The sequence below is a fragment of the Archocentrus centrarchus genome, chromosome 8, assembly GCF_007364275.1.
Source record: "Archocentrus centrarchus isolate MPI-CPG fArcCen1 chromosome 8, fArcCen1, whole genome shotgun sequence".
In the NCBI taxonomy this organism is placed as follows: Eukaryota; Metazoa; Chordata; class Actinopteri; order Cichliformes; family Cichlidae; genus Archocentrus; species Archocentrus centrarchus.
This window is the reverse complement of record NC_044353.1, coordinates 22,907,539-22,934,316: the sequence shown is the minus strand read 5'-3', so window position 1 is coordinate 22,934,316 and position 26,778 is coordinate 22,907,539. Positions and strand designations below refer to the sequence as shown.

Below are 26,778 nucleotides of genomic sequence, written 5' to 3'. Positions count from 1 at the left end.
GCGATTCAGGAGCATGCAAGCACAAAACAGGGGCATTAGGGTGTGCGGAGGGGCAGAAATGTGAGGTTGAAGAGAGAGGGGTGGAAGGGGAGGGGTGATAAGGTGGATGAGTACAAATAGTACTATACTTCTCTTGGATAGCAGCAGCAGGCGCCATGAGATGTCTGTTGATTCATCTCCCTTTATGCGCTTGGTTCCCTTTCTATGCCGAACCTTTTTACCCGAACAAAAGCAGACGGAGGGGATGATTCAGAGTGACCAGACGCCTGAGACTCCCAGAACGAAGGGGCAGAAAGGTCACATCAAACAGGAGGCTCCATAGAGACCACCGACCAGAACAAAATGTGTCGATGAACTGATGTACTCGAGCCTCCAGGGACAGGAGGAGATGAAGGGAAAAATGTGTGTCTGGGTGTACATCTCTGAAGGTGTAACCATTACACCAGTGACCATAACTCAGAACTCTACAATTGCATGTACTATGAGTGCGTAGCAGTGTTTGTGGGTGTGTTTTTTCTGGGTTCACATGTGTGTGTAGTTGCTTAGCTTCACTCCATGATTGGTAGTTGGAGAGGTGGTCTGCACAGACCCTCTGGGTACTCTCCATGCACTAATGGGTGTTCACCTGGTGTGAATTCCGGTAAATGTTTCCAGCACTGCTTTGTTGATAATTAACAGAAGCAGACAGTGTAAAGTGGCACCTGTTATGCCCGGATTGACTGAAGTCCCGAGCTTGGGGGCTTTTTCTCCCACAGGTCCTCGCTAATAATCAGACCACCACTTTTTCCTCCTTCCGCCTCATAGCATGAATGCATGCAATTGTGTGAGTGAAACAGAATGTGGCAGAACCATGAACATGTCTCTGATCTGTTTGCTTCAATAATTTGTCACCAGTTTTGTTCTTTCAGTTTACAAGTACATATTAACTTGGCATTTAGTTGAATAGACTGCATGCATTTTTGTGTGCGTGCCCATGCCTGTGAACACAATTTCTGCAGGATTGCATCCCAGTACCTAATGGCAGTCAGGTTGTTGTTGCTAGCCTGTAAAGGTCTGTGCCTCTCTCCCTGTCTATACCTCCCCAGACTATCACTGACCCACCACCAAAACGGTCTTGCTGACTGATGTTACAGGCAGCATAATGTTCTCCACGACTCCTACAGACCCTTTCACATCACAGGACGTCAATGGTGGACCTGCCAATTCTGTTGTCGGGCTGTTCCTCCTTGCACAAAGGATCAGATAACACTTCTGCTGATGGGTTAAGGACCTTCTACAGCCCTGTCCAGCTGTACTAGAGTAACTGCATTTCTCCTGGAATCTCCTCCATACTCTTGAGACTGTGTTGGCAGACACAGCAAAGCTTCTGGCAATAGCATGTATTGATGTGCGTGCGCGCACACACACACAATATATATATATATATATATATATATATATATATATATATATAAACATTTTGCTTTTCAGGGTGTGTGTGTATGACGAGAGCGAGAGCGAGAGGTACACAGAGATGGGAAAAAAGAAAGAAAGTGACTGACAGCCATGTTTTAAAATTGGGGCAGTCAGGCCTGCTGTGTCAGAATCTCTTGATGCCCACTCGGCACATCCCTAAGCTGGATAACCTTGGCAGGCAGATTGGGGTCACTGGTATCAAATCAGATACATCATTCATACACACACATAAACATGCACTCACCCCATTGCACAATACAAATCACTCTGACATATGCATTTGGAAAAGGTAGATATGTTTGCATCAGCATTACACACACACCCACACACTCTAGTCCTGTGACCCACAACAAAATAATCTGTCTGGATAACTCCAGACAGGTATAGATGGAGGAGATACAGTTAAAGCTGAAGTTTGGTTGAATTTAAATTGGCCTAAACTGGCTAATCTACTGCTCGGCAATCATGAGGAGAGAAAGCAGTGGGTTGATAAATGTCCAGATGTAATCATCTGAGGTTTAATTAATGTCCTCTCATACTAAAGGCTAAAAAACACAGTTAAGTGCTCTCTCTTTTTCTGTGTGTGTGTGTGTGTGTGTGTGTGTGTGTGTGTGTGTGTGTGTGTGTGTGTGTGTGTGTGTGTGAATCAGACATTAGGGCTGTTTAAAAACAGCACTCTTGAGCTATTATGTTAGAAACCCAAACCATCAGTCTGGAAAATGAATTAAACACTTACTTTCTCAAAAGATAATCACAAATTCGGTAGCTTCTACCAAAGTACAACTTTTTATCAGATGACTGAAAAGTTGAGTCCAAAATTGTCTGTTAACTAATCACAGCATAACAATGTACAAAACAAAAGTCAATCAAAACATAATATTGGTACATTTTGCTACTTACCATGTGGTCACATTGGAAATTAGAGGGAAAAAATAGTCAGTAACAAATAATTGCCTGTTTTTCAATAAAATGAATACATTTATAGACTTTAGTTGGCCTTTCTTCTGACTAGCTAGCGTCATTCAAACCAAACTAATGCCTATGTAAAGAGTGTTGATCTCTAAAGTGGCAGGTTGAAGATGTAACAGAATAATTAGTCGATAGTGCCACTGACACAAAAGATGGATATTTCCATTGTATGGGCCTCAGCAATGAGATGAAAAGAATGTCAACCTATTTTTAAATGTCAGTGTCTCTTTTTGTTCTGAATCCCTGCTCTACTTTGTGCCACAGATCTAAACTGGGTCAACATCACATGTGGTGCCCCGGTGGGCTCTTCTGTGTGTACATGTGTGAGTGTGTGCGTGTGTGCGAACATGTGTGTGAGCGCTCCGAGCCCTGACAATGTGCATCTTAGCATAAACCTGCACTTGGGAGGAGGTGTCTACAGTTTGCCTTGGGTGAATCCCAAAGGTAGCTAAACAGCTATGAATTCGTTTTTTCCATGTCTCACTTTGTGTTGTCTGTGGATTATCTATCTACCAAATTGTTTAGGTCTGTTTTTAGAGAAAGAGAGTGGACACACACTCTCAGTGTGTTTGGTTTACATCCATAGCGTGCTTGTTCATAGCATGTGCTTTGCTGTTGCGAACTGTAGTGCAACAGTGAGACAGGGGTTGCCTTGTTGGAGCTTTCAGATTAATAGGCACTGATAATAATACACACAACTCACAGTGCTATTGTCCTTAATGAAGATGGATCTAGCTGAGCCTGGCGGTGCACAGGCACTTGGGGTGGCAGCCTGCCAGTCACAGCCAAGTGACATCTGGGAACAGCTCAGTGAAAAGGGTGGGATGGAGCGTCACTAGAGAGTACAATTTCATAACATTATCATGTTATATCATAATCCATTGTTGGTGGCTCATAAGATTAATGTCAGAGCCGGCAGTTATCACTCTTTTTGTTTAGACTTAATGGTCATAGTGAATTATTCATTTCATTTCATTGATTTGCAGTGCAACTCGCACTGACAAAGTTGACAGCGCAGGTTGACTGATAGCGAGCATATTTAATCTGACTGTGAGGTTAGGAAGCATGGGGAAGGAAGAAAAAAGCATTAGAAACAAGATAAAGTTATGTGCTGTATAAAAATGGGGCTTTGCCATTTGTTTGTTGCAAAATTGACTGAATGAAACGGAATTCATTTGTTTAAATGGTTAGCACTGGTTAGGGGATGACTGCCAAGCTGGGTCGGGGGTTTAATCCCTGTAAGATATTAGAGCTCATTAGACTTTGGCTGCAACCAGTATTTGTGTGAGAAGACAGGTGGGTGCTAAGGTCACTTCCTCTGGCAGCCGAGGCAGGCGTCACAGGGCAAGCATTGATGGGTAGTGGCATTGCCTCCTGTTGCATCAGTAATAATGAACAGTGACAAGCTCGCCACAGCCACAATAAATCACAGGCCACACTGGAGACACTGAAGACCAGGCTGGGGAGCATGCTTTCTCTTCAGCGCGGTGTCAGTGCTGACGAACAGACTGAGTCGCTGGCTAGCGGCAGACTATCTCTATCACTCATTCACAGATGCAGCACTGTTATCGCACACAGTCAGCCCCCTTCAGATATTCATGCACTCTGGTTAGCATGTACAGCTGTCCCTCAGGAATATTGGGCTCTTACCGGCTGCTTTATAGGTACTGCGACTTTTTAAACAACTACTACTGTTGCAGAAATAATATTAATAGTCAAAGCATATACTCTAGAGATGAGGAGGTGTGTGGGTTGGGGTTTGTGGAGAGTTACATCCAAGGACTGATACTGAAGCAGGAAAAAATGAAGAGGAGTGTCTGTTGAATAAAGTGAGAATGGCTCCTTTTTTTTTTTCTCACTCCCCATTCCCTTTGCCTTTACCTCTTTGGCAGCCACACTAGCCATGTTTGATATCTCTCCACTGTGTTCTGCAGCTCTGCAGATTCCCTTGTCTCATTTGCATTCCCTTAAAGCGCACTTCCATTAAAGTCTCCCCCTGTTTTTTGTCTCTTCCTTCTTTCCTTCTGTTTCTTCAAATAGGTCTTTCTTCCCTGGGTTGCTCTTTTGGAGAGAGTCTTATTCCCTGTTGACTACACAGCCTATCCCTGCTCTCCCTGAGTCAGTAATCAAACACATTGGCCCTAATACACAGGCCATTACAAGAGCTCTGATGTTCCATCTGCACACAGACGGCACAATGGTGTCATTATATAAACAGCCCTGCTGCTGCAGCCAGCGAGATACTACCACACCAGAGCTTCGCCCTTAACTGACCTACCCCAGTAAATGGAGGTGTTGGGATGATCTGACCTGAATGTGCTTGTGTAGCTGCTGCTAGCTTAACAATATTATCCATCCTAAATTACTGCTCTAGTGTTAACATTACAGTAGGCTATCAGTTCTCACTATGGTCAACCAAGTGGGCTGCTCAGCATCAATGCAAATATAATAAAATCAGGTGGTTGTGTAGGAATAATATCTAATGCTATTATGTTGTCTTTGCTAGCATGCTAGCTTCACCAAAAAGGATAAGGGAGATTAACAATAGGCCCGACTGGAGGATCGCAATGAAGAGGTTAGGAGGGCAGCGGTTTATTCAAGGTGCTATTAGATGCTAAGTATGCAAAGCTGATATTGTGTTTTGTGGAAAATGCCAGTTATATGAACGTTTTATGAAATAAAAATTCAAATGCCAAGATTTCCTTTTCTTTTCTGTCACTTTTCCTCAATATAACTCTTAGCTCTGAGATGAAGACCAACTCAGATTGATATGATTGAATGGTCTCCATTAATGGTTAATTTTGACATGCAGCTGTAACTGTTAAGTCCAAGTTACCAATTTGGTTAATTTGGATAATCATTAAATTTGACTGTCATACCTCAGCATCCTGGAAGACAGATTCGTCAGTAGAAGCACAGCCTCCCACTCAGCAAAGCTTGATTGCAGATGGTGGTGGTAATGATATTTCATGGTATGTCTGGTACGTTTCGAAAGGAAAAGTAGGATAATTATATTCACTTTGGCGAGTGATTAGTTTTATGGAGGTGAAGAAGTAATTAATGAATTCTATCTCATCCTAATTTATTGTTACACTTCCTTGTATGGCTCCCTCTTGCCTAACTCAAGACAGTACAAAAGAGTATCGAGTGTGACAAAGCTTCAGCACCAATGAGTCAGAGGGAGAATTACTTAGAGGCCCCCAGGCAAAGCACAGGTTTTTGTCTTTCTTTGCAGTCTCATCATACTATACACAATACAGCATAGATAACCTCAGCTAATAATACTTTCCTCTGAAATAAAGTGCCTGCCTTGGACATGACTGATGCCAAACCCAAGCAGCACGGAGTAAATAAAACATGTAGTTGTTTTCAATTTATTCCAGTTTAAGTGCATGTCTTTTTGAACTGAATTTTTACTTGATTACAAATATTTAATGCAGCAGTTTGCATCACTTTCTGATTTGTAAGTGAGTGATTGCCATTCGGTTTTGCACGCTCGGCTGTGCCGGTTGCTAGGAGGCAATCATTTCCTTCATAGCGGGAGCTTTGCTACTGAACCAACTATTTGTTGTTGAAGCATCTGAGGCATAAACATCAATCCTAATAGTATGGGAGATGCTGGTTCTTCATCATCAGATGTAAAGACTTCTCTTTGCATGAAGAAACTGACCATCATAATTTATGACTGTCAAATCTTTAAATCAATCACAAGTGTTTTCCCAGCTGAATAAATTTGTGTTTGTGTTTTCATGATCCCCGCATCACCCCCCTCCCATTGCGCTGCATGATTTTAGCTTGTTCTCTCAGCATACCTCATTTTCAAATGAACTGAAATGTTAATTAAGATGTTAGCAGGTCCCAGAACACTTTATGGGTACAGATATTTTTGGATTTTTTGGAAATTGACTTTAAAAGCTGCAGCGTTAGTCCAATCACCGGCGTAGTAAGAAAGTCTTCTGTCGATGGGCTGGCCAGTCACACACGCACACATGTAAGCCGAATTCAGTCACACTTATCATACTTGTCTCCTGCACCTTGATATCAGCTTCCCTTTTGTGAGAGAAAACAGGCGAGAGAAAGCCTGAAGCTGTAGCAGCTCTGAGAGTTGCACCAGCTTTTCTAATTATGCAGCAAAAAACTGTCTATGTAAACTCTTTGTTCTTCTTCCTTTTGATTCTGGTCGGCTAGTGCTAGTAAATGCCTCTTTCTTCTGCACAGAAATGATTTGAGCGATGGGGTTAACATGAGTGGTTCATGTGACAGGCACACAGCGCTTTTAACATTTCCCCCACTCTGTATTGAAAGGACTTGTGTCACCCTGTTCTTGATGAGCATGTCTGCTAAAGCAAACAGATTCTAATGATCATGGTGATTATCGTAATGATCCAATAGAAGTGGATAATGAGGTTATTTGCTTTGGATCAAGGCGGCCTGTAAATTAATAGCTAAAGAAACAGAATGTAGCATGTGAAACAAGATAGCAGATCTGTGTACTTAAATATAAATCTGCTACATTTCCATTTAGACAGCCACGTTTGTCTTTGTGTTAATACAAGTGACCGTCATTTGCCTGGCTTTCCTTTATTCTCATGCTCATCCTCCTCACCTTTGCACTAGTGCTGTGAAATTGCCGTCCACTTTCCCACTTTGTGGGTTCCAGTCTCATAGGGATATGATGTTCGGCTCTATTAGAAGAGAAACAGTGATGATAATAATGGTGGATGTGATCAGTGCAAAAGGTCAGCCTCTGGCCTCAGGCATGTAACATCCTCCAAGTAGGGAGAGCATGAAGAGAGAAGGCACCCATCTCACACCCTCCAAAGAGTCTTAACCTTCCTCCACCCAGAGGCACGCTGACTCATAGACACAAGCAGAAGAAATACTTTCCCCTTTGCCTTTACTCCTGCATTTTTACTATTCCTTTTGCCGTTCTCACTTGGCTATTTTCAGCAGTTTCCCCTCCCAGTCTCAAGAATTTATTCTCCCTTTACAGAAACTCATCCTTCACTTCACTTCCCTTTCTCTTTTTGTTCTTTATTTGTTAGTTACTCGGTTTGTGTGATACTTCCTCTCTTTTTATTTCTTGATCACCTCATTCCTTTGTTTTGTCATCTCTTTTTGTCTCATTTTATTCACTTTGGCCTTGCATTCATCCTTCATTCCTTCTGTTCTCCCTCCCCATCACATTGAAAATGAGCATTTCATAATGCCAGCTTTCTTTTTTGTCACAAAATAAAACCAATTTATCCACCCCGCACTTTCTCTCCTTCTCTCCCTCAATCACCAGCCTTCCCTCCCTCCTTGCTCTCTTTCCCTGGCCCTCTTCAGAGACCACAGGAGAGCTATTGTTGAAAAGCACAGAAAGAAGCACAATCAAAAGAAACAAGAGAAAAGACAGATTTTTCTTATATTGAAGCACAAATGTTGCAGGAAAAACAAATGCCTGTCATTGCACAGAATGGAATCACTTTTTGACCATCAATAATAAAGTGGGATTGGGGATGGGGTGGGGGCTGTGGGAGAGTTGGAGCTGGAGAGTAAATGCTGTGAGGCTTCTACAGTACTGCTCCTCTACATTTTCTTTGTCCCTATTGCCCTCCCTCTGAGCATGTCCTTTTCTCTCAACTGCTGGTCATAGAGGGTGGTCACACAACAACTCAAATTAAGGCACAAGCTCCATTAGTGCAGAGGTTGTGTCTGCGTGTTGTGTGTTGTGCATATGATAGAAATAAACGCTGGTGCAATGAACAGCTGCTGTGAATGTGCTTGGCACTCTGTTCTGCTTTCATTCTCTCTCCCTCTTTGCTATTTGCCCTCTGCATCTCTCTCACTCTGTCTTGCTTGTACTCTACGATATCCAACATACTAATCCATGCAGCGACACCCAGGCAGGTCGGCGGCATTGCCACTGGGGAAGAGGTTAAATATCAGAGAAGGTCATGAAGAGGAGGGGCTGGCAAGGTCGAAGGAAAACCAAATCAGCGATGATAAAGAGAGGGGTGAAACTACCTAGTCACTCACGGCCTGCCGTCCATGCTCGCATGATGTTGTGTGTGTTGACATATTTACTAGGATGAAAAGCTTAGATAAATGAAAAATGCAGAGACTTTTATAATCCTAACTCTCTTTTTTTGTGTGTTTGGAGTTCAGGTTTATAATCAAGATTAGGATTATGTTTATTTCCGTACAGATATATGCATAGTAAGATAAAAATTTCTCTGAACTCTTTGAGGGCATCACATGTTCTGCAATATGCACTTAATCTGCCATCTTTAAGATTTATCACACACATAGATTTTTATGTTGATCTTTTGTGTATGATTAAGCATGATATTTTGGACAGTTTGGCGCTTGATCAGGATTACAGAAGTTTCTCTCACACAAATACGTGGAGCTAAAGCTGCCCAATACTCCAGTGACCACAACAGTCAAACTACTGCCAGCCAAAGTGAATGAAAAAGCTTTTCTTTTTACAGTGCAATGCTCTGCATCTGAATGTTACCTTGACACATCCCATGCAACTAAAGAGTTTTAGGAGGCAAAGCACCCTGCTCATCGTGATGGCACTCCCTGATAGCAGAGGCCTTCCCAAGGTGGAAAATGCACGCTGCTATACCTCAAAAAAATGCCTGAGAACACCTCAAAAAGTACAAGGAAAAAACCCAAGCCACTGATCCCACCTCCAGACTCCCCGGATCATGCGCCAGAGCAAGAAAAGTCCATAACATCACCGCCTCTACCACAGTCCCAGTCCCAAATACTGCAGGACATGTCCAAAAGTCATGTATCCAAACCCTGATGAATCAAAAGTGTGCGTTTTGGTGGCACGCCTGAGTGGACCTACATAATGTTAGGCATGTGATATTAATGTTGTGACTGGTAGTTAGGCTGAAGTGCAGGCTAGTTAAAAGTGGTATAGAGCACATGCTCAGGAAATGAATGGAGTCAGTGGAAGTCAATGAAAGCTCCATACAGTATCCCAACTTGTATGTTATGTATGAGTGTATGTGTGTATATCATGCACCAAATGAAACAAGACAAAGCAACCCCCTCTCCACTAAAAGTAAACAAACAAACAACTAAAACACTCATACAACACACAGAGATGCAGACCAATCTGTCTGTTCCATCAGCAAACTCAGCAGGAGCAGTGTTAGCTGTAACAATACCATCTTTACTGTTTCCTGCCTTTTAGCCCCTAAAGGGGCAGAGCAGGCTCCACTGTCAAAAAAATCAGAGCTCAAGTTCCACATTGTGATTTATTTCATTAGGCAAATGAGATGTGTGAGCCCTGCAGCACTGCTGACTGAGTCACCACTTTTCACTGTCTCGATTTGTATGCGTGCCTGTAAACACAAACGTGCACACATAGAGAAGACATGCATTTTTCACGTGAAAATAGCTCAGTTACTCAGTTAACAGCCCCAAAACATATGTAGCAAGTCTGATTCAATCAAGCGTCCAAACACTTGAGAGTGATGAGCTGGTAGTGGCAACAGCTGTTGCCAAGCCATCCTGCACAAAATGGCCTCAGATTTCCCAACTGATCATTCTACCTGACCACCACAGGGGGAGCCTCTCTCCTCTCCTCTCCTCTCCTCTCCTCTCCTCTCCTCTCCTCTCCTCTCCTCTCCTCTCCTCTCCTCTCCTCTCCTCTCCTCTCCTCTCCTCTCCTCTCCTCTCTTATTAAAATGCTATACAGCGAAGAAAATAATAATTTCCTTTTGCTGACACAAATTTTACAGAATTTTAAGAGTCTCCTAATTCTCTGTTCATTCTTTCCTCTTTGCCCGCAGGTTCACCCTCAGGGAGGGTGTAAGCTGAGGAAGTGCCCCCCAACTCACCTGTGCCTGCTGACCACCTCTAAGTTTTAGACCACTTCCTTGCACTACTCAGCCTCAAACATGGCTCTTGCAGTCTGGATCGTCTTCACTTGTGCTGTGGCTTCCAGCAATATTGCTCCATCCTCACAGGGTATGGTATATTAAAATTCTCTAGTGTTGTGTGTATCATGTCCACATGATACATAGTACTCATGTGTGGATTCAGAATTCATACTGTAAGATTTTGTATTAATTTACTGAGCCAGCTTACACTGTTTTACAAATCTTGAGAGCCTGTTGGTTTCACTGTTACTTGTAACTGGATGCAATATTTAATGAGGATGCAATATTTATACATGTGATGAAGGTTGTAAGTATATTGACTTGCTGACCAGGCTAGAAAAGCTGCACTTCATTAACTGAACTCTCTCTACAGGAGACAGAAAGAGAGCGAGAGAGTGTGTGTCTGAGCAAGGTGGATATGAGAATGTCAATAAAATTTCTCATCATCTTGATGTTAGTTGAAGCGTGGCAAGAGAATAAGGGGGAATCCGTGCATGTAATGGTGCCATATGTGTGACCTCCTTGAATGTGCCATGTACCATAAGATATTTTGTTTTGTGTCGCGTGTGTGCTAGCTGTTGTAAGCCTGGCAGCAGGTGACCTGGTTGGGATGAAGTGACGCTGGAGGGTGTTGTGTATTTGTTGGAAGATGTGTATGAGGGAAGGAACAGGAATTGCAGGGGTAGGCAGCGGGCCGAGGAGGGAAAGGAGGGGCTGCTGGGTGTCCTGCTAGTGGCCTGCCACACAGACAGCAGCACACCATCTGCTGTATGTTCTCCGTCAACTCAGTGCCAATGAGCCGCTGGGTGATGGACAGCCAGGATGAGCAGGAGGAGCTTAAGGGATACATGGTTACCACAGGGAGGAGCTAGCGATGAAGAAAGTGGGTAAAAGTAAAATGTGTTTTCATATTAGAGTTGGTATTAGTATTTGCTGTAACATTCCCCCAGTGAAGGCTCTGATTGGGTGGGTGTGGTTCTAATTTGAGTTTTTTTTTTCCCTTTGGTAACATCAGATCTGTGTAGCCCATGTTGTGTTCCATTAGGCGTCTGGCATCATTTTGCTCTGTGTTGTGCATGTGGGTGTATGTATTTGTATAAAAATAAGCCTCCACCTATCTGTGTGACCTGGCACTTTGGGAATAGTAATAATACATCGATAATCAGTCACAATCGCTATCAGCGCACAGGCAGAGCATTTGGTTGGATGAAATTAAGAAGAATCTTTTTTCTATTAGAATTAGGCACGTAGCACATTTACATTGGCTCATGCTCACCCACACTGTTTTGGTGCACATAATTTTGGCAGTCCAATTTTGGCTGAAATTCATCCTGTCTTTTGTAGTGTGACCAGGGGAGCAGGAGAGAAAAAGAAAAGAGAACAAGGGAAGTAGAATTTAAAGGAAGAGCGCAGGGTTTTGATGTGATGAGATCTGCTGAAATCCCTCTTAGACTAATCAAAGCTCATTTGGAAACCTGCATGATCATCACACATGGCTTCCCAGTCTAATGTGTACTCCTGCTCCTCCTCCGTGTCCCGACTAATCTGTGATGCTTTAACCTCACTCTGCTCCTGGCTGCACATTCTAATATTTACCCTTAACACACACCCATTTATTCTCCTCTGGAAGTAGCTCTTTAGTGCAAATGTTCTTAACCAGCATGAGCTTTGTACACGTACTCCTTCCGCTCACTTGCCCATCTCGCACAGTGAATATTTATCCCCTGAAATCACTGTGCAGTTTTTCATTTTTCTTCGTAATCCAATGGCTGTGTGAGACAAAAAAACAATATTTTCATCTGTGAATACAAACTCATACTAACATGAGCAAATAAAGTCATAATCGTACTGGTATATAAAAACCCTTCCACCCCTTTGTCGCGGCAGTCTCCCTGACAGCCTGACATGTGTACCTTGACAAACAGAATGTCCCGCTGATTCCACCGAATGCATGAGAATGTACCACCCTTCATACACAGTGCTGCTGATCTGAAAGCCCATTAGGCTTGCTTAATGTGGCAGGCATTGTAGGCAGCTGCGCTGTACGTGATGAAGCCCTGACACAGAACTTTCATTTAGCACAGTGAAAAGCGTTGGTGTGTGCATGTATATTTGTATTTATGTGCACCAGCGGTGGCAGCAAGACCATTACAAGGCTATTTGTAGGTCCTTTCAGTCTGCAATGTGATGGGTATGAATTTGCGAGCGTACAGTGTAGTGCATAATGTGCCTGTATGTCCATGGGTACATAGTGATGTGTGTATGCGAGAGTCTGTATGGATCTTTGTGTTTATGTGAGCGCGCTGACATATCCAGATAGATGTGTGCAGGAGCGTTTTTGTGTGTGTGTGTGTGTGTGTTTGTGTGTGCCACTCATACCAGGATGGCAGTGCCAGCTGACTGGTTGAATCTGTTCTCATCTCCCCTGTATTTAAGCCTTTGCTCTCAGATCAGTCATGTGGAAAGGCCCCTGGTCCTTTAGTGCACACACAGACATTTTTATCTGTCTTCCCCTCCTCTCCCTGGTTTTTTTCTTCCCTGCCTTTTCCCCTGAACAGTAGCTATTATTTAAGGATAGGGGACTAGCTGTTTTTACACATCTTCTCAACAAAGTGCTTAGTCTCTTGACTGTTCTCGGAGGGTGACACAATGTTTGAATGGGGAGTGTTCTCAGTGTATGCTTTTGCTTTCTGTAATGCAGGGCTTGGTAGTTTTTTGTTTTTTTGGAGGGCTGCATGAAGAATTCACTATGCTGTTGCAAGCCAGATGCATTTTTTTTTATGACTGAGGGTCCAAATGTTGCTCAATTCTAAATGTAAATTCTGAGGGAAGATTTAAAAAAAAAAAGAGAGTGAGGATTTAAAAATCCAATATTGAATTTGCACAGTTAAAGACGTCTCTTTCAGTCCTGCAATAATATTAAAATTGTAATTTTAAAACAGTGGCCTACTCATAAATTCATAGGAACTGGCAGGCTTATGCCAGTAATATCTAGAGAAGGCAATAAAACATTACCACTAACCTTGCTGTATACGCATGGCTGTTTGTCGCGTGCAACTTTGAGGCTTCCTAAACAGCATTCTGCATTGCTTTATTCTTTTCATTTTGTAAACTCACAGCTGTACACTTCTTGCTTGAGCATATGTCAAGCAGAGCATTAAAGCTGTACATGAAATTAGTTGATTAGATTCAACAGCATTTAAACGAGTCACTGATGTGAACATTGTAAAAATCCCTCTCTTGTTGAAACTAATTCTTAAGGCAATTCATTTGCATCCATAAATACTTTTAGAATTATAAAGGCACTGAGAGAGTGCATCATTCAGTAAAGTCAGTGCCCTGCCTCAAAGATTTAAAGAAAGTGCTCCACTGCTGTGCCAGGAATTTATCAGCTCTTCCTTTACTTCACATCAAGTGTCACTAAATTTGTCCTTTTTCTTCCTGTATGATTTTTTGCTGGAAATACCCACTTGCAAGTTTTTTATGGTGATATTTAGGCTCTCACTGCACATTTTTTGTGGACAGAGATCAGAGAGACAAAAAGTATGTAGTGCTCAATAAATTTACTAGACCACCTGTCAAAAAAACAACACACAAATAGTTAAAAAAAAATCTTCCAAAAACTTGTTTAAAACTAAAAATTATATTATTATTTATTAGCACTGAAAACTGAATTCATGTTTTTATACCCAAATTTGAGCCATCTCTGAAAAGCAAATTAAGCATAACATAACATTATATCAAGCACAGCATTCAACCACTAAAGCTATTTTTTCTGTTAAGGAATTCAAGTTAATAACTGTAATTTGGCCTCTTAATCAAAAATAATCATGTACTTTACTGCTTTTTTGTAAGACAGTGAATTTGAAAATTGATGGATAACAATAACAATAATTTAGCATTTAAAAAAATAACATTTAAATTAAAGAGCTTGCACATACTGGTGGATTACAGAAACATAAAGAAATTATATTGGTAATCTTCAATACTGTTAATTTAGGGCAGCTGTGGCATAAACCTTACATTGGGTGGTGGTCTTATACATTTGTTAAGCATGGTACATTTGACCAAAACCCCCATTTTTCCCCAACAAAAGTTCCTTTGTTGCTTGAACTTAACTGAAGATGGGAATCTCTGGCTTCACTTATCCTGGCAACTCGGGCATAGTTTATGAAGGTTATTTTTATATATATTTTTTAAAAAAGTGCCTCTGAACATAATCTAGGCAGTGACTGATTACATGTGCAACAACACTGTAATTGGAAAAGCCGAATTTCTTGGAGACAGGGTTGTTATATCCCATCAGTTCACATTGCTTCTGCTCACAACACCTGGTACTTTGCAGTGATTTATTATTTGTAATTAATTCTACACAGTAACTTTGGTGTTATGATCAGGTCCAGTCTTGTGTGTTTCGTGTCCCTGTGCTATGTGAGTTCACATGGAAGGATTCTCAATAGAAGAGTACAGTTACTAGCTTTGGCCAATCTTCCTTTGACAAAAATATTAGTTGCAGAATCACAGAGAGGCAGTTGACTGTTGCTGGACTTAAATGGCATAAATAATAAATTATAGAGGCAAGTTATGTTTTCAAATTTCTAATAGCTTGGAGTTTTATAGACCAAGGCTATCCAAACAGCCTAGTTGTGTGTTCATTGAGACAAGTAAACACTCCCATTTTGTCTGAAAATGACCTTTGAGTATGTTTTACCATGGTTTTTCTCTTTCATAAAGCTGAAATCCACAGCCTTCACTGACACTAATTGCTAATCTAGTGGCTTGTGAATATTGCATATCATCTGGATTTTGCAATAAAGAACTGCTCTAAAGTCTTTTTTTCCCCCTCCCTATTCTCTCTCAGTGCCCCTTGTGTGTGTTTTCAAGCTTTTGTTGCTTTCTCATCTTATTTGCAACAGTCAGTGCTTCTCACTTCTCTCACTTCTCTCACTCCTAACTCTCGCCTCTCATTTTCATCCAATCTCCCTGCCCCCCCAACACCTTAGCTATTATACCCTCTTTCTGCGTTGTGATGTACTTCCCTCCTTCCTACACTCGCTCCTATCTCTTTCCTGGCCCCATCACAGTTCTGCCTCCTTTTTCAACTCTCAGCTCTCCCGATCACTCGACCCCACTTTCTGTCTAGCCTCCATCATTGAGATTAACCCTGCTGCCTTGCGCAAGCCACACTTTCCTCCTTTCCTTACCCTCTGCCTTCCGTCCGTTAACAGCACACATCTCTTGTCATTGTTATTCATTTCTCTTTGCCTCTTTCTGCCTTCTGTCATATCTCGTTTGCTACCTTCCTCGCTCCCTCTCTGGTGCTGAGAGTTGCTGTGCTCTTCAAAGCCCTTGGCTGAGAGCAGTAGATCACAGAGAGGCCTGTGTGAGTGAAAGGTTAATGGATGGCCTTTGAACATATATTGGGAGTTGGGGGTGGGTGGTAGAAGGAGGGACAGACCGGGCGGTGTGGCGGCGTGTTCTTTCAAATCTCACTTTGAAGATGACGCATGCCGCTCTCATGTGCTTGTGACTGTATACAGGGGTTGTGCCTTTTTGTTTATTCATTTGTTCAGAGTGTTAGTGTACGTGTGTTTGTGCCCATTTTGTTTGTGCGTTTGTGTTTGCTTGTAGTCGTGTGTATGCAAGGGCATGTTAGTTTGTGTACATTGATTTGTGTACTGCAAACAAGCTCTTACATAAAGGATTGAGGACTGTGTTCCTATTTGTGCAGTCGTGTGATAGCTGCCTCTTTCCTCTCAGGGCCGTGCAGTGTAACTTTGAAGCTGTGCATCCGTGAAGGACTGTATGTGTGCGTATACAAGAGTGCTGGTTTGTGACTGTGTGCAGAGGTGCATCTGTGTATGTATCAAGCATGTCATGTGATTAAGAATGTGTACATTTGCTTATCTTGTGTTTTTGGAATGCAGATTGATAATTATTAGCAGCAGCTTACGGCTAGAAGCCAAGGGCAGAGAGAGTAGAGAAGCGAAGAAAAAGAGAGATGGATTACAGGGGAGAGGCTGGCGATACAGTGAGTGGGAGTAAAGGAGGAGAACGGAATGGGAACAGAAAACTGGAGGTGAAGGGTTGGGACAAAAGGAGAAACTAAGAGGTGGGGAGAGTGAGGGGAAGGTGTAGGGGGCAAGTGAATAAAGGTAAATGAGAGAGTTTCCAGGTGAATGAAATTAGATGAGGGATTGAGGGATGGTGTGAGGTGAAAAAGAAAAACCCAAAGAGAGGACGAAACTCACAGTGTATACTCATTGCATTGCAAGTGAATACAATAGCGTAGTGTAAGTGTAAGAGGAATATAATGTGGTTTTATTGCCAAATCAATTTTTTAATTCATGCTGTAGATATGAAAACATGAAAGTACAGGAGTGCACAAAATGCCGCATGCTGCGGTTAACTACATAAGTATACTTGCAAACAGATCGATCAGCTCATAAACATGCAGAGTGAAAATACACTCAGACACACATACTGTCCAAGCCTCCAAACCTTTGGCTTAGTGTATAAGAAGGTTAATTAAGTGTCTAATGCAGTGGCAGGGCTGGGCTTTGACACTCATCTTTCTTAACAGGTCTCTGGTTGTAACTTACAACTTTTCCAAATGCACGCACACGCACACACACACACACACACACACACACACACACACACACACACACACACACACACACACACACACACACACACACACACACACACACACACACACACACCTTATTTTTCACAAGCTACTCACTCAGTCTTCCCCTCTCTCCTCCACACTTTGACTTTCTCTTTTCTCATCACTTTCTTGTCTTCATTTCCTCAGGAACTTCTCTGCTTTCCCCTCTCTGCTTCTCTGTCTCTACTCCATTCCTCCCTCATCCCTGTGGCTGTTTCCCTGCAGCACCTGCAGTTTTACTCCAGCACAGTGTTTATATGAATCTAGGTCTGACTCACTGTCTGCTGGCCTGCCTCCTGTGATATGTGCTGGAAACAGAGAACAGAATAGAGTTGTGCTGGGCCTGTAGCACTGCACTCTTCCCTAGGGAGATGGAGGATATTTTACACCCGGTGAATCTCCTACTTTTTAGGCAGGCTGATTTTTATTTTGGGCTATGCCGATTCCCTGTGTTGAGGCACTTTTATTGCATAATTAGATGCCAAGGCCAGCAATGAAGTGGTTTGACAGTATGAGCACGTCCTGTCTCGCCTCCCTCCTCAAGTTTGTGTGTATGTTGTTCAGTGTCTCAGCGGTTTTTTTTTAACCACCCATCTTAATCTCTATGCAATGCCTGCTAGTTCCCCCCACAGCAAAGTTTGTCAATGCACACAGAGAGTTGTTGAGGTTGAGGATGGATGATGGGTAGGGCTTGTGTGCATTTGCCTGCAAGAGTTTGTGTGTATGTGCGTGTCCATAATTGCAAATGCTTGAGTTTTGCATGAGGGTGTACGTATCCCATTTCCAACAGGGGCACATTTAATTCTCTTATGAATGATGTAATGTTATGGGCTATGTTGTAATTCAGTTCTGTTAGAGGACGGGGCTGCTGAGGAGAGAGGCTGTCTTATTGAGCAGATCCAAACAATAGGAGGTCTCCTCTCCCACGAATCTGTCTGCCTCATTTCTTTTATGTCACTGACCTTGTGCCTCCACAAAGAATAGTCGTTATGCTCATCTGCTGCCAGCACTTTGTTTGAAGGTTTCTATCTTTTTCCATTGTTACCCTGTCTCATTTGCTGTGCCATTCCATTTCTTCCTCCCGTGTGTTGGGCCACTCAGCTCCATCACAGTGGATGTGTGTCATTTTGGCACTGCTTTGTGTTCTGACCTTATAGCAAGACTGGTGACTCCCTATTCAGTCACTCCTCATCTCATCTCCTCCGTCTCCTTTGCCTGCAGCAGACAGGCGGAGGAGTCAGAGATGAGATAGCATCCTAGCTTTGAGGCCAACATTTCTCCCAACCATCCAAAAGCGCACACACATACATGCATACACACATGCACTGTCCCACAAGCTCAGGCTACCCCCCCCCTCATGTTAGGCCTTTAGGTTTGTCTCAGCATGTCACTTTGTCACAACTCCTCAGCTTGAAGGCTGCCTGAATGTGACAGTTCTGGCCGCATCGCCTCAGCCTGTCTGTGGTGACAGGCCATGCTCCAGTGAGTCATTACGCTAACTCGCAGTGCTAAGTGAGTCGCTAAGATGCAGCACTAAGCTGATAAGGAGCTCTAGAAATTGGTAGGGATGATTCTCAGCTGGAGAGGGATCCCCATCACTGAGGCCTCTCAGTTCTGTCCAATGACTGTAAAATTACTTGTTCTTCCTCGCCAGCTTTACTAAGGAACTAACCTGAAAGTTAGGAGGGAGTTAGCTCTTTGGGGTAGTGCTGATGTTGAGGGCATATGCAGATGTAAGAGGTATTTAAATAGTACTACTGGTTTATGTGGACAAAAATAGGAAATGACCTCTTAGCTGTAAAGACTTACCATACAGTTAATGTTAAGCACTGTGATATAAGAAGAAACCTCTCCACTACTGGATAACATGTTCTCTGGTTTTATGCTTCGGTGCTTTGCTAATGAGTAGCATTAGGAGATGGGTGTTGGATCAGACAGAGAGGCTAAAGGGCTGATCATATTTCGACCCCCAAAAAACACTCTGCCACTTGACTAGTCAGCCACAAGGCCATGATGGCTCCACAATTATAATCTCTTATTGTGACTCAGTCGCAAACCTGCTGGCTACCTCCAAGGCCAAACCATTTCACTGAGAAAGACACTATAGTCTCTATGAGAGTCTTTAATGATAACACAGCTCAAGGTCAAATTGTCTGAGGTGGTGAAATCAAGATGCTTTAATGTTTGAAAGCATGTTGCTGCTGATGAAGATAAATCTTTGTCTTTTCATACAACAAACTTGATATATTTTTAAATGCCACCTGTTCTTGTCATTACTGATATAACAGACTACAGATTTTCTCTTAACTTTTCTCAAGTGTTAGTCACGGCTCCAGTTGTAGGTAATAGTTTCTTATCTCATTTTATCAATTATATCGGATTTGCTTGCACGTTTGTTATGTGCACTGCATCTACATACGTAAGATTAAGAATCGATGTAAAGACTAACAGCAATAGAGAGCGTATGAGCATGTAAAATCTAGATTGACTTGTGCAAAATTATGTTCTTGTCTGATGGTCCAAGCATCTATCCACCCTCAGGCTTTAATTACTGTGTGAGGATAATGAGTCAAATCCAATCAGTTCTCTCTGTTGCTCTTAATTTGTATGGAGCTTCTATTTTGAAGCCAACCGCTTCAGCTCTTCACACCAGCTGCCCTGGAGTGACACCAGGGCTCTGGCTTTGTGACTGTGTGTGCGTGACCTCTGTCACTTCCACACTGCCACATCCATGAAAATCAGCTTGTATAATTACTGATTTGGCCCATTATCAGTATGTGTAACAATTGGTAGCATTTCTTGAGCATGGTGGATATTAACGCAGTTTTATATACCACAGGAGATAAATCATAGTCTCAGTGTGAGAGATTACATCCACCTATACATATGGCTGCTGCTGAGGAAGTCACTTCATTCGGCTATTATGAGACTGACAGACAAGACTAAATGGCCATGTGTGTTATTGTGTGTGCCTGTGTGTGCTGGCTAAAGAGACCCTGAAACCTTAATGGATTCCTGCAGAGTGAAGGACAATCATAGCCCATGGCCAGTCCAAGCTTATCCTCTGCTCATCTCATCTCGGCTCAGCTCAGAGCCAGCCACAGCTCCAGCTAGGCCTCGGGCCATCTGGCTGGAACACTACCACATACACACACCCTTTCACACACACACATAGACACTGAATCCCTCAGGTTGAGACCCATGCTTGTTGTGAATACACCATTCAAAAATCTCTGCAAGATGGATCCTTCTGTATAGCTACACTTTAAAACCCACCTTAGACCTGCAACTTGTCAAAAAGTGGTTGCGTTGGTTTGAAATATGTAGGTGTGAAATATTATATATTATGGCAGAAGCAGAGATTTGTAGGGGTGCTAGAAATAGGGTAGTTATTTAGCTGCCACTACTGAAATGTACTGACTCAATAATGGCTGTGCTCAATTAAAACTAAATATATGCTATAACAGCTGGGCCAGAGAAAGATATACTTGAAAAAAAAAAAGATAATGGATTTAGGTTCATACAGCAGTTTCCGCATATATTTGGTAATGTTTCGTAACCAGCTACACATCATTGGGATTCAGTAGACTCATTATATTTTGTGTAGCTGTTGACTAAAGAGCATGTGACTGTCCATGCAGTAAGGTATAGGTGAGATGCCAAAGATAATTATTGGCACTTAGATAAGCTTATCAGTGCACATACAAGGAATGAAAGTGTGTTGTTGAATTTTGAAATTGTTCAAAAAGTTATACAGTGCTGTGCAAAAGTCTTGAGCCGTCCCTCATTTCTTTATATGTTGCTTGCAAAATTGGAAATAGGTGCAGTGATTTATTGAAACATGCCAACATCCATGGAAATACAGTGTATGAGGCAAAAACAGAGTTTGTACGATTGTAATGAGCTTGAAAGTCAATATTTGGTATAATCACCTTTATTCTGCAACACAGCCTGAATTCTCTTTGCCAAGCTTTTTTGTAATTTATTTAAGTAGTCTGCAGGAATAATTCTCCAGGCTTTTTGAAGAACATTCAAAGTTCTTCTTTGGCCGTTGTCTGTCTTTTGTCCTTTTGTTCCATTTTCTGTCAAAATGACCCCACACTGCTTCAATAATGTTGAGGTTCAGATTGTGGGGAGGTCAGTCCACAATTGATAGTGTTCCGTTGTGTGTTTTTTCTATCCAGATATGTCTTTACTGCATTGGCAGTGTGTTTGGGATCATTGTCATGCAGAAAATTAAGCTGTTGCCCGTCAGATACTTTCCAGATGTTATGGCATGGTTGTCTGACAGTATCTGATGGTACATTTTTGCATTCATAATTCCATCAATTTTGACAAGATCCACAACGTCACTGGCTGAAATGCAGCCCCAGACTGTGACAGAGCCTCAACCATGTTTAACCTTTTCTATCAGAGAAGGACTATTAGGAGGATTGTGTTTTTTAGTCTATGTGTATATGTAGTGTTTACATTTACTGTAACTTTTTTTTTAGATATACCATTTATTTATTTTGGGTGTATGAGGGAATCACTGAAAATAGACTGGTGCGGCCAGTTATCAGGTTAACAGATAGCTGTTTTCCCTCCCTCCTGACCTCCAATGTACATTGATTTAAGAGTCATCATTCCATACAACCTGTTGCCACCCATTTTCAGTCCAGTTCTTTTGTAATTTGGCATACCTCAGACTTTTCTTCCTGTTTGACTTCTTGACAACCACCCTTCCAATGACACTATTTCTGATGAGGCTTCAGCACAAAATAATGGATCAAATGAAAATTCAGATGCATTTCTCAGGTCCTGTGTCAGCCCCCCACCCGCCCTTTTCTTAAGGACATGACTTTCAGATACTGTTCATGTGCTGTAGATAGTTTTTACACCTGCCACTTCTTCTTGTATCCTCCACTTGTCCAGTTTCCTCAGTTTTTGTGGACACACTGCACACCCTGCCAAGATGTGCCAGGTTTTCAGCTACTAGTTCTTTGGGAAACACCTCGTTGATGCAAAAATACTATTTTATGCCTGTCGAACTGTTATCTTTGGCATTTTTCATAGATTTAGCTAAAGAAATGGGAACAAATTATGTGTTTTTGTGACAGGCTGCTAGTGACAAAGTGCCTAAAGATACAATTTACAGTTGGTTCTTTGCTAAGTTGTCTGTTATGTGTAGAAACAAACAAACAAACAAAAACCCTGTCTGGCTCCTTAGAAGCAAGACATAAAGAAATGAGGGGTGGATAAAAGGAGATGTTCTCAAATCAGTGGTAGTAGATGGACCTGAAAAGTCAGAAATACTGCACCATTACCATTTCAGTTTGCTTGATATGTAAAGTGCTGCCACTACTGGTGGGGACTAATATTCTTTGCATTGGTCTAAAGCGTAAGCAGACTAAGTGTGATCACTCCTGGTGGCCCCCTTCACTTTTACTTCCCTTTTGGCTCATTGTAAGGTTCTAATCACTGGCCAGCTGTACACTGCTGTGTATTCACACCACAGGGTAGTTAAGACGACAAGGCCACACACTGACACTGCACATTGTGTCCCCACTGTGACACAAGAACTCTGTGTGTATGCATGTATGTGTGCAAGTGTATGTGTTCTTTACTGTGATCATGTATACTCGTCTGCTCAGTGCGTCTGCGTATGTGCTAATTTGCTTGTGTGGGCCTTTTGCGTTTGAGTGTAGACTTGTTTGTCTGGCCTCGCCTGCTGTTTGCATCTCCATGTGCTTTAATTAGTATGCGCTTTTGCATTTAGGCCTTTGTGATTTGGCACTGGCACTGCATTCTGGCGAGGCATAAAAGATTCGAAGTCTGTCTGTGCTAGTCATTCAGCCTTAATGGCGTTAGTTACACAACTGAACTGAAGTCTCTGCTGCATAAATGGGTGGCATTTAGAAATATGAGCAAGTCCAGTGGCAGTGAATCATGTAGCACAGTGCTGCAGAGCATGTCTGGAATGACTGACATTGACATTGACCCAGATGGGCACTCCTTCTGAATGGACAGTGGGTGAAACTTAAGCAGTACTAGCTCAGTTTCAGCAAAGGAAAACAGCCCTGCTCTGTGGGTTTCAGCACTAACAGTAGTGGGGGAGAGGGGCTGACTCAGTGCCCTTGTCTGCTGCTGAGCCTGTCTAGCAAGGCGAAGTGCTGTGCAGTGAAAGCCTTGGTTTATAAAGAACGTGGACTGACCTACCACCACTCTGTTTAGATTTCACAGTATTCCCTCCATCAGTGTAGTGTGTGCCATGCCCTCCTTACTGACATTGCAAAGGAGATCTCGGTCAAAGCCTTCTGGTCCTTCAGGACAGCGGACAGCTCCATACCTAGTAGTCTCTGATGCAGCTCCAACTCTAGGGATGCTATTTTCCCAAAAGAAGTTTTAGTTCAGGACCACGGATAGCAGCTCTCACAGTGCCTGGCATGAGGCTCACCAGAGGGACACTGGCTGTCCTTCAGCTTCACTTTCAGATCACTCACTCCACTTCTGTCTACTTCTATTCTGTCTCCGTGCCCCTGCCTCCACCTGCACTGTGAACGAAGCTGGCAGCCATTTTGTTATTTTTTTTTTTTTAGGCTGAATGGAGAAGCAGTTGGAAAGGTATGCAGTTATGGAGAGAGCTGGAGAGGCAATGAGTGTCTCTCTCAGCACCTCTTTGCAGGCCTCTTTCATGCCTCTCAGCCTGGCTCAGTGATTAACCCTGAGTACCCCGCTTTCCCTGCTGACCCTTCTCCACACAGAGCCGCAGCAGTACATTGACATGCCTCTCAGACAGCTGATTACCAGCAGTGGGTGTGCAAATGGTGTATACACCAGAGTTGAAAACGCATACAGATGCTCTCTGTCTCTTTTTTCCTTCTTCCACCCCTATTTCCTCTCTTGCTCAGACCTAATCCAACATTTCTGATAGGCAGAATACACCAAAAGATGCTAGAAAGTACATTGGGACGAGTATGATAAGCTGCTGCCTGGCAGTGTGTAGGAGTTTGTTAACATTTGAAACTCTCACAGTTTGTTTCACAAGTGGTGCAATATCTCATTGGAAAAGCTGGTATGGTTGTAAATTCTTCATGCCAATATGTGGACACTGGTGGGCCAGGCTGTGCATCAGTAGCACTGAAAAATTCCCATTGAATGAAGGCAAGTCAATAATGGCTCATTTGTGTTTTACACGAGAATAACAGGAAGTACTTTCATACCACCTGCTCCTCTCAAACACTGCTCAAAAAAAAATTAAAGGGACACTTTTTAATCAGAGTATAGCATCAAGTCAGTTAAAGCACTGGGATATTGATCTGGTCAGTTAAGTAGCAGAGGGGATTGTTAATCAGTTTCAGCTGCTTTGGTGTTAATGAAATGAACAACAGGTGCACTAGAGGGGCAACAATGAGGCAACCCACAAAACAGGAATGGTTTTACAGGTGGAGCCCACTGATATTTGTTACCTCCTCATAGTTTTTGACTGTTTTTTTTTCACTAGCATTGCATTTGGGTCAGTGTCACTACTGGTAGCATGAGGCCGGACCTGGACCCTACAGAGGTTGCACAGGTAGTCCAACTCCTCCAGGACGGCACATCAATATGCACTATTGGTAGAGGGTTTGCTATGGTTCCCTGCACAGTCTCAAGAGCATGGAGGAGGTTTCAGGAGCCAGGCAGTTACTCTAGGAGAGCTGGACAGGGCCGTAGAAGGTCTTTAATCCATCAGCAGGACCAATACTTTCTCCTGCCAGAGCCCTACAAAATGACCTCCAGCAGGCCAATGGTGCGAATGTCTCTTACCAAACAATCAGAAACAGACTTCATGAGGATGTCCTGAGGGCTCAACATCCTCTAGTGAGCCCTGTGCTTACTGCCCAGCATTGTGGAGCTTGACTGGCATTTGCCACAGAATACCAGAATTGGCAGGTCCACCAATGGCGCACTGTGCTTTCACATATGAGAGCAGGTTCACCCTGAGCACATGTGACAGACTTGAAAGAGCCTGGAGAATCTGTGGAGAATGTTATGCCGCCTGTAACATCATTCAACATGACCAGTTTGGTAGTGGGTCAGTGATGGTCTGGAGTGGCATATTCATGGAGAGACACACAGACCTCTACAGGCTAGGCAACAGCACCCTGACTGCCATTAGGTATCAGGAAATCTTCGGTTCCACTGTCAGACCATACGCTGGTGCAGTGGGTCCTGGGTTCCTCCTGGTGCACGACAATGCCCAGCGTCATGTGGCGGCACTTCCTGGAAGATGAAGAAATTGATACCACTGACTGACCCCTATGCTCACCTGACCTAAATCCAATAGAACACCTCTGGGACATTATGTTTCAGTCAATCCGATGCCAGGTTGCACCTCCATGAGCTCAGTGATGTTCTGGTCCAGATTTGGGAGGAGATCCCCCAGGACACCATCCGTCATCTCATTAGGAGCATCCCCCGATATAGTCAGGGATGCATACAAACAAGCATATGGGTGCCAAACAAGCTACTGAGTACCATTTTGCGCTGCTGCAATGACATTTTGGCAAAATGGACCAGTCTGCTGCCTCATGTTTTCACTTTGTTTTCAGGGTTACTTTGAATGTAGCCCTGAACTTAGTAGGTTGATTATTTTCATTGCCATCAAATAACGTGGCATCAGTATAGATATTCAGCATGATTTTTTTCCCCATTGAGATGTGATGTGTTTTCAAAGTGTTCCTTTAATTTTTTTGAGCAGTGTATGATTTACAATTAAACTGAACAATGAAGTACCTCTTAAAAGTGTATATTAAGGATCATTGAATTATCAATAACTGTGACTCTCTCTCTCTTTCCACTTCAGCTCTCAGCCGGTCAATGATGCCCTTCGGCTTGATGCGCCGGGAGCTGGCGTGTGAAGGCTACCCGATTGAGCTGCGTTGCCCTGGAAGTGATGTCATTATGATTGAGACAGCTAACTACGGCCGCACTGATGATAAAATCTGTGACGCAGACCCCTTTCAGATGGAGAATGTGCAGTGCTACCTGCCCGACGCCTTCAAGATAATGTCACAGAGGTGCCTATTGATCTGTTTAGATTTTGTGTGTATGTTTGTACAGAGTAAGAGCCTGTTATTGGCAGAGGAAACAAGATTTTATTTCACAACACAGTTCCTCTAGAATGCCTTGCTTTTCCTCCTGAGATCTATGGTTTGGGCACCCCTTGGCAAATTGTAGATTTGTGGGGGTTTTTGTTGTTGTTTTTTAAAATAAAACTGATATCAGATTGAGCCTTTCCTTATTAAACTTTTCCATTTTTATGTAATTAATTTTAAAAAATGCCATTAATTCTAACAGGTGGCAAAATTTGGGAACATGAGTGGGAGAAATTATCAGTTGCCTATGACAATTCTTGGGAACATATTAATGAAGTTTGAGACTTTACAAGTGGAAACGTTTCCAAACTTTAGTGTTTTCCAATTTAAAGTGCATGAAGTAAGAAAAAAAGAATTAATATTTGAAGGATGCTTAGTTTTAACATATGCTTGCTTCAGGAATTTATTTACTTCTCTTCACGTAAAAAAACAAAACAAAACTAACATGCAATTTGTCAGGGGGTACTTGAACTTCTGCATTCAACTGTATCTTTTGTGGAAGATACTTGACGAACACCACTACATCTTGGTAAAACTTCCATTCGTATGGTAGTTCATGTGTGTACTCACTTTCGTGTATGCACGAGAATCTGTATGTTTATTGCCGGAGTATTTGTAGTGCTTCCTACAGCTGCTCTCTGTGTTTGTGCTCAGCATCTGCTTCCTTTTAGCTCAGATC

The 26,778-nt window shown here is 42.7% G+C and overlaps 1 protein-coding gene across 1 annotated transcript in view; it reads left to right on the top strand.

The window, feature by feature from the left end:
• Positions 1-26,778, top strand: part of adgrl1a (adhesion G protein-coupled receptor L1a) — a 96,625-nt gene that overhangs the window by 26,362 nt on the left and 43,485 nt on the right. Inside the window, exons 2-3 of the mRNA XM_030735191.1 lie at positions 10,221-10,398; positions 25,808-26,021. Coding sequence (XP_030591051.1) covers positions 10,329-10,398; positions 25,808-26,021 — 284 coding nt within the window. The 5' untranslated portion in view covers positions 10,221-10,328. The remainder of the gene's footprint in view (positions 1-10,220; positions 10,399-25,807; positions 26,022-26,778) is intronic.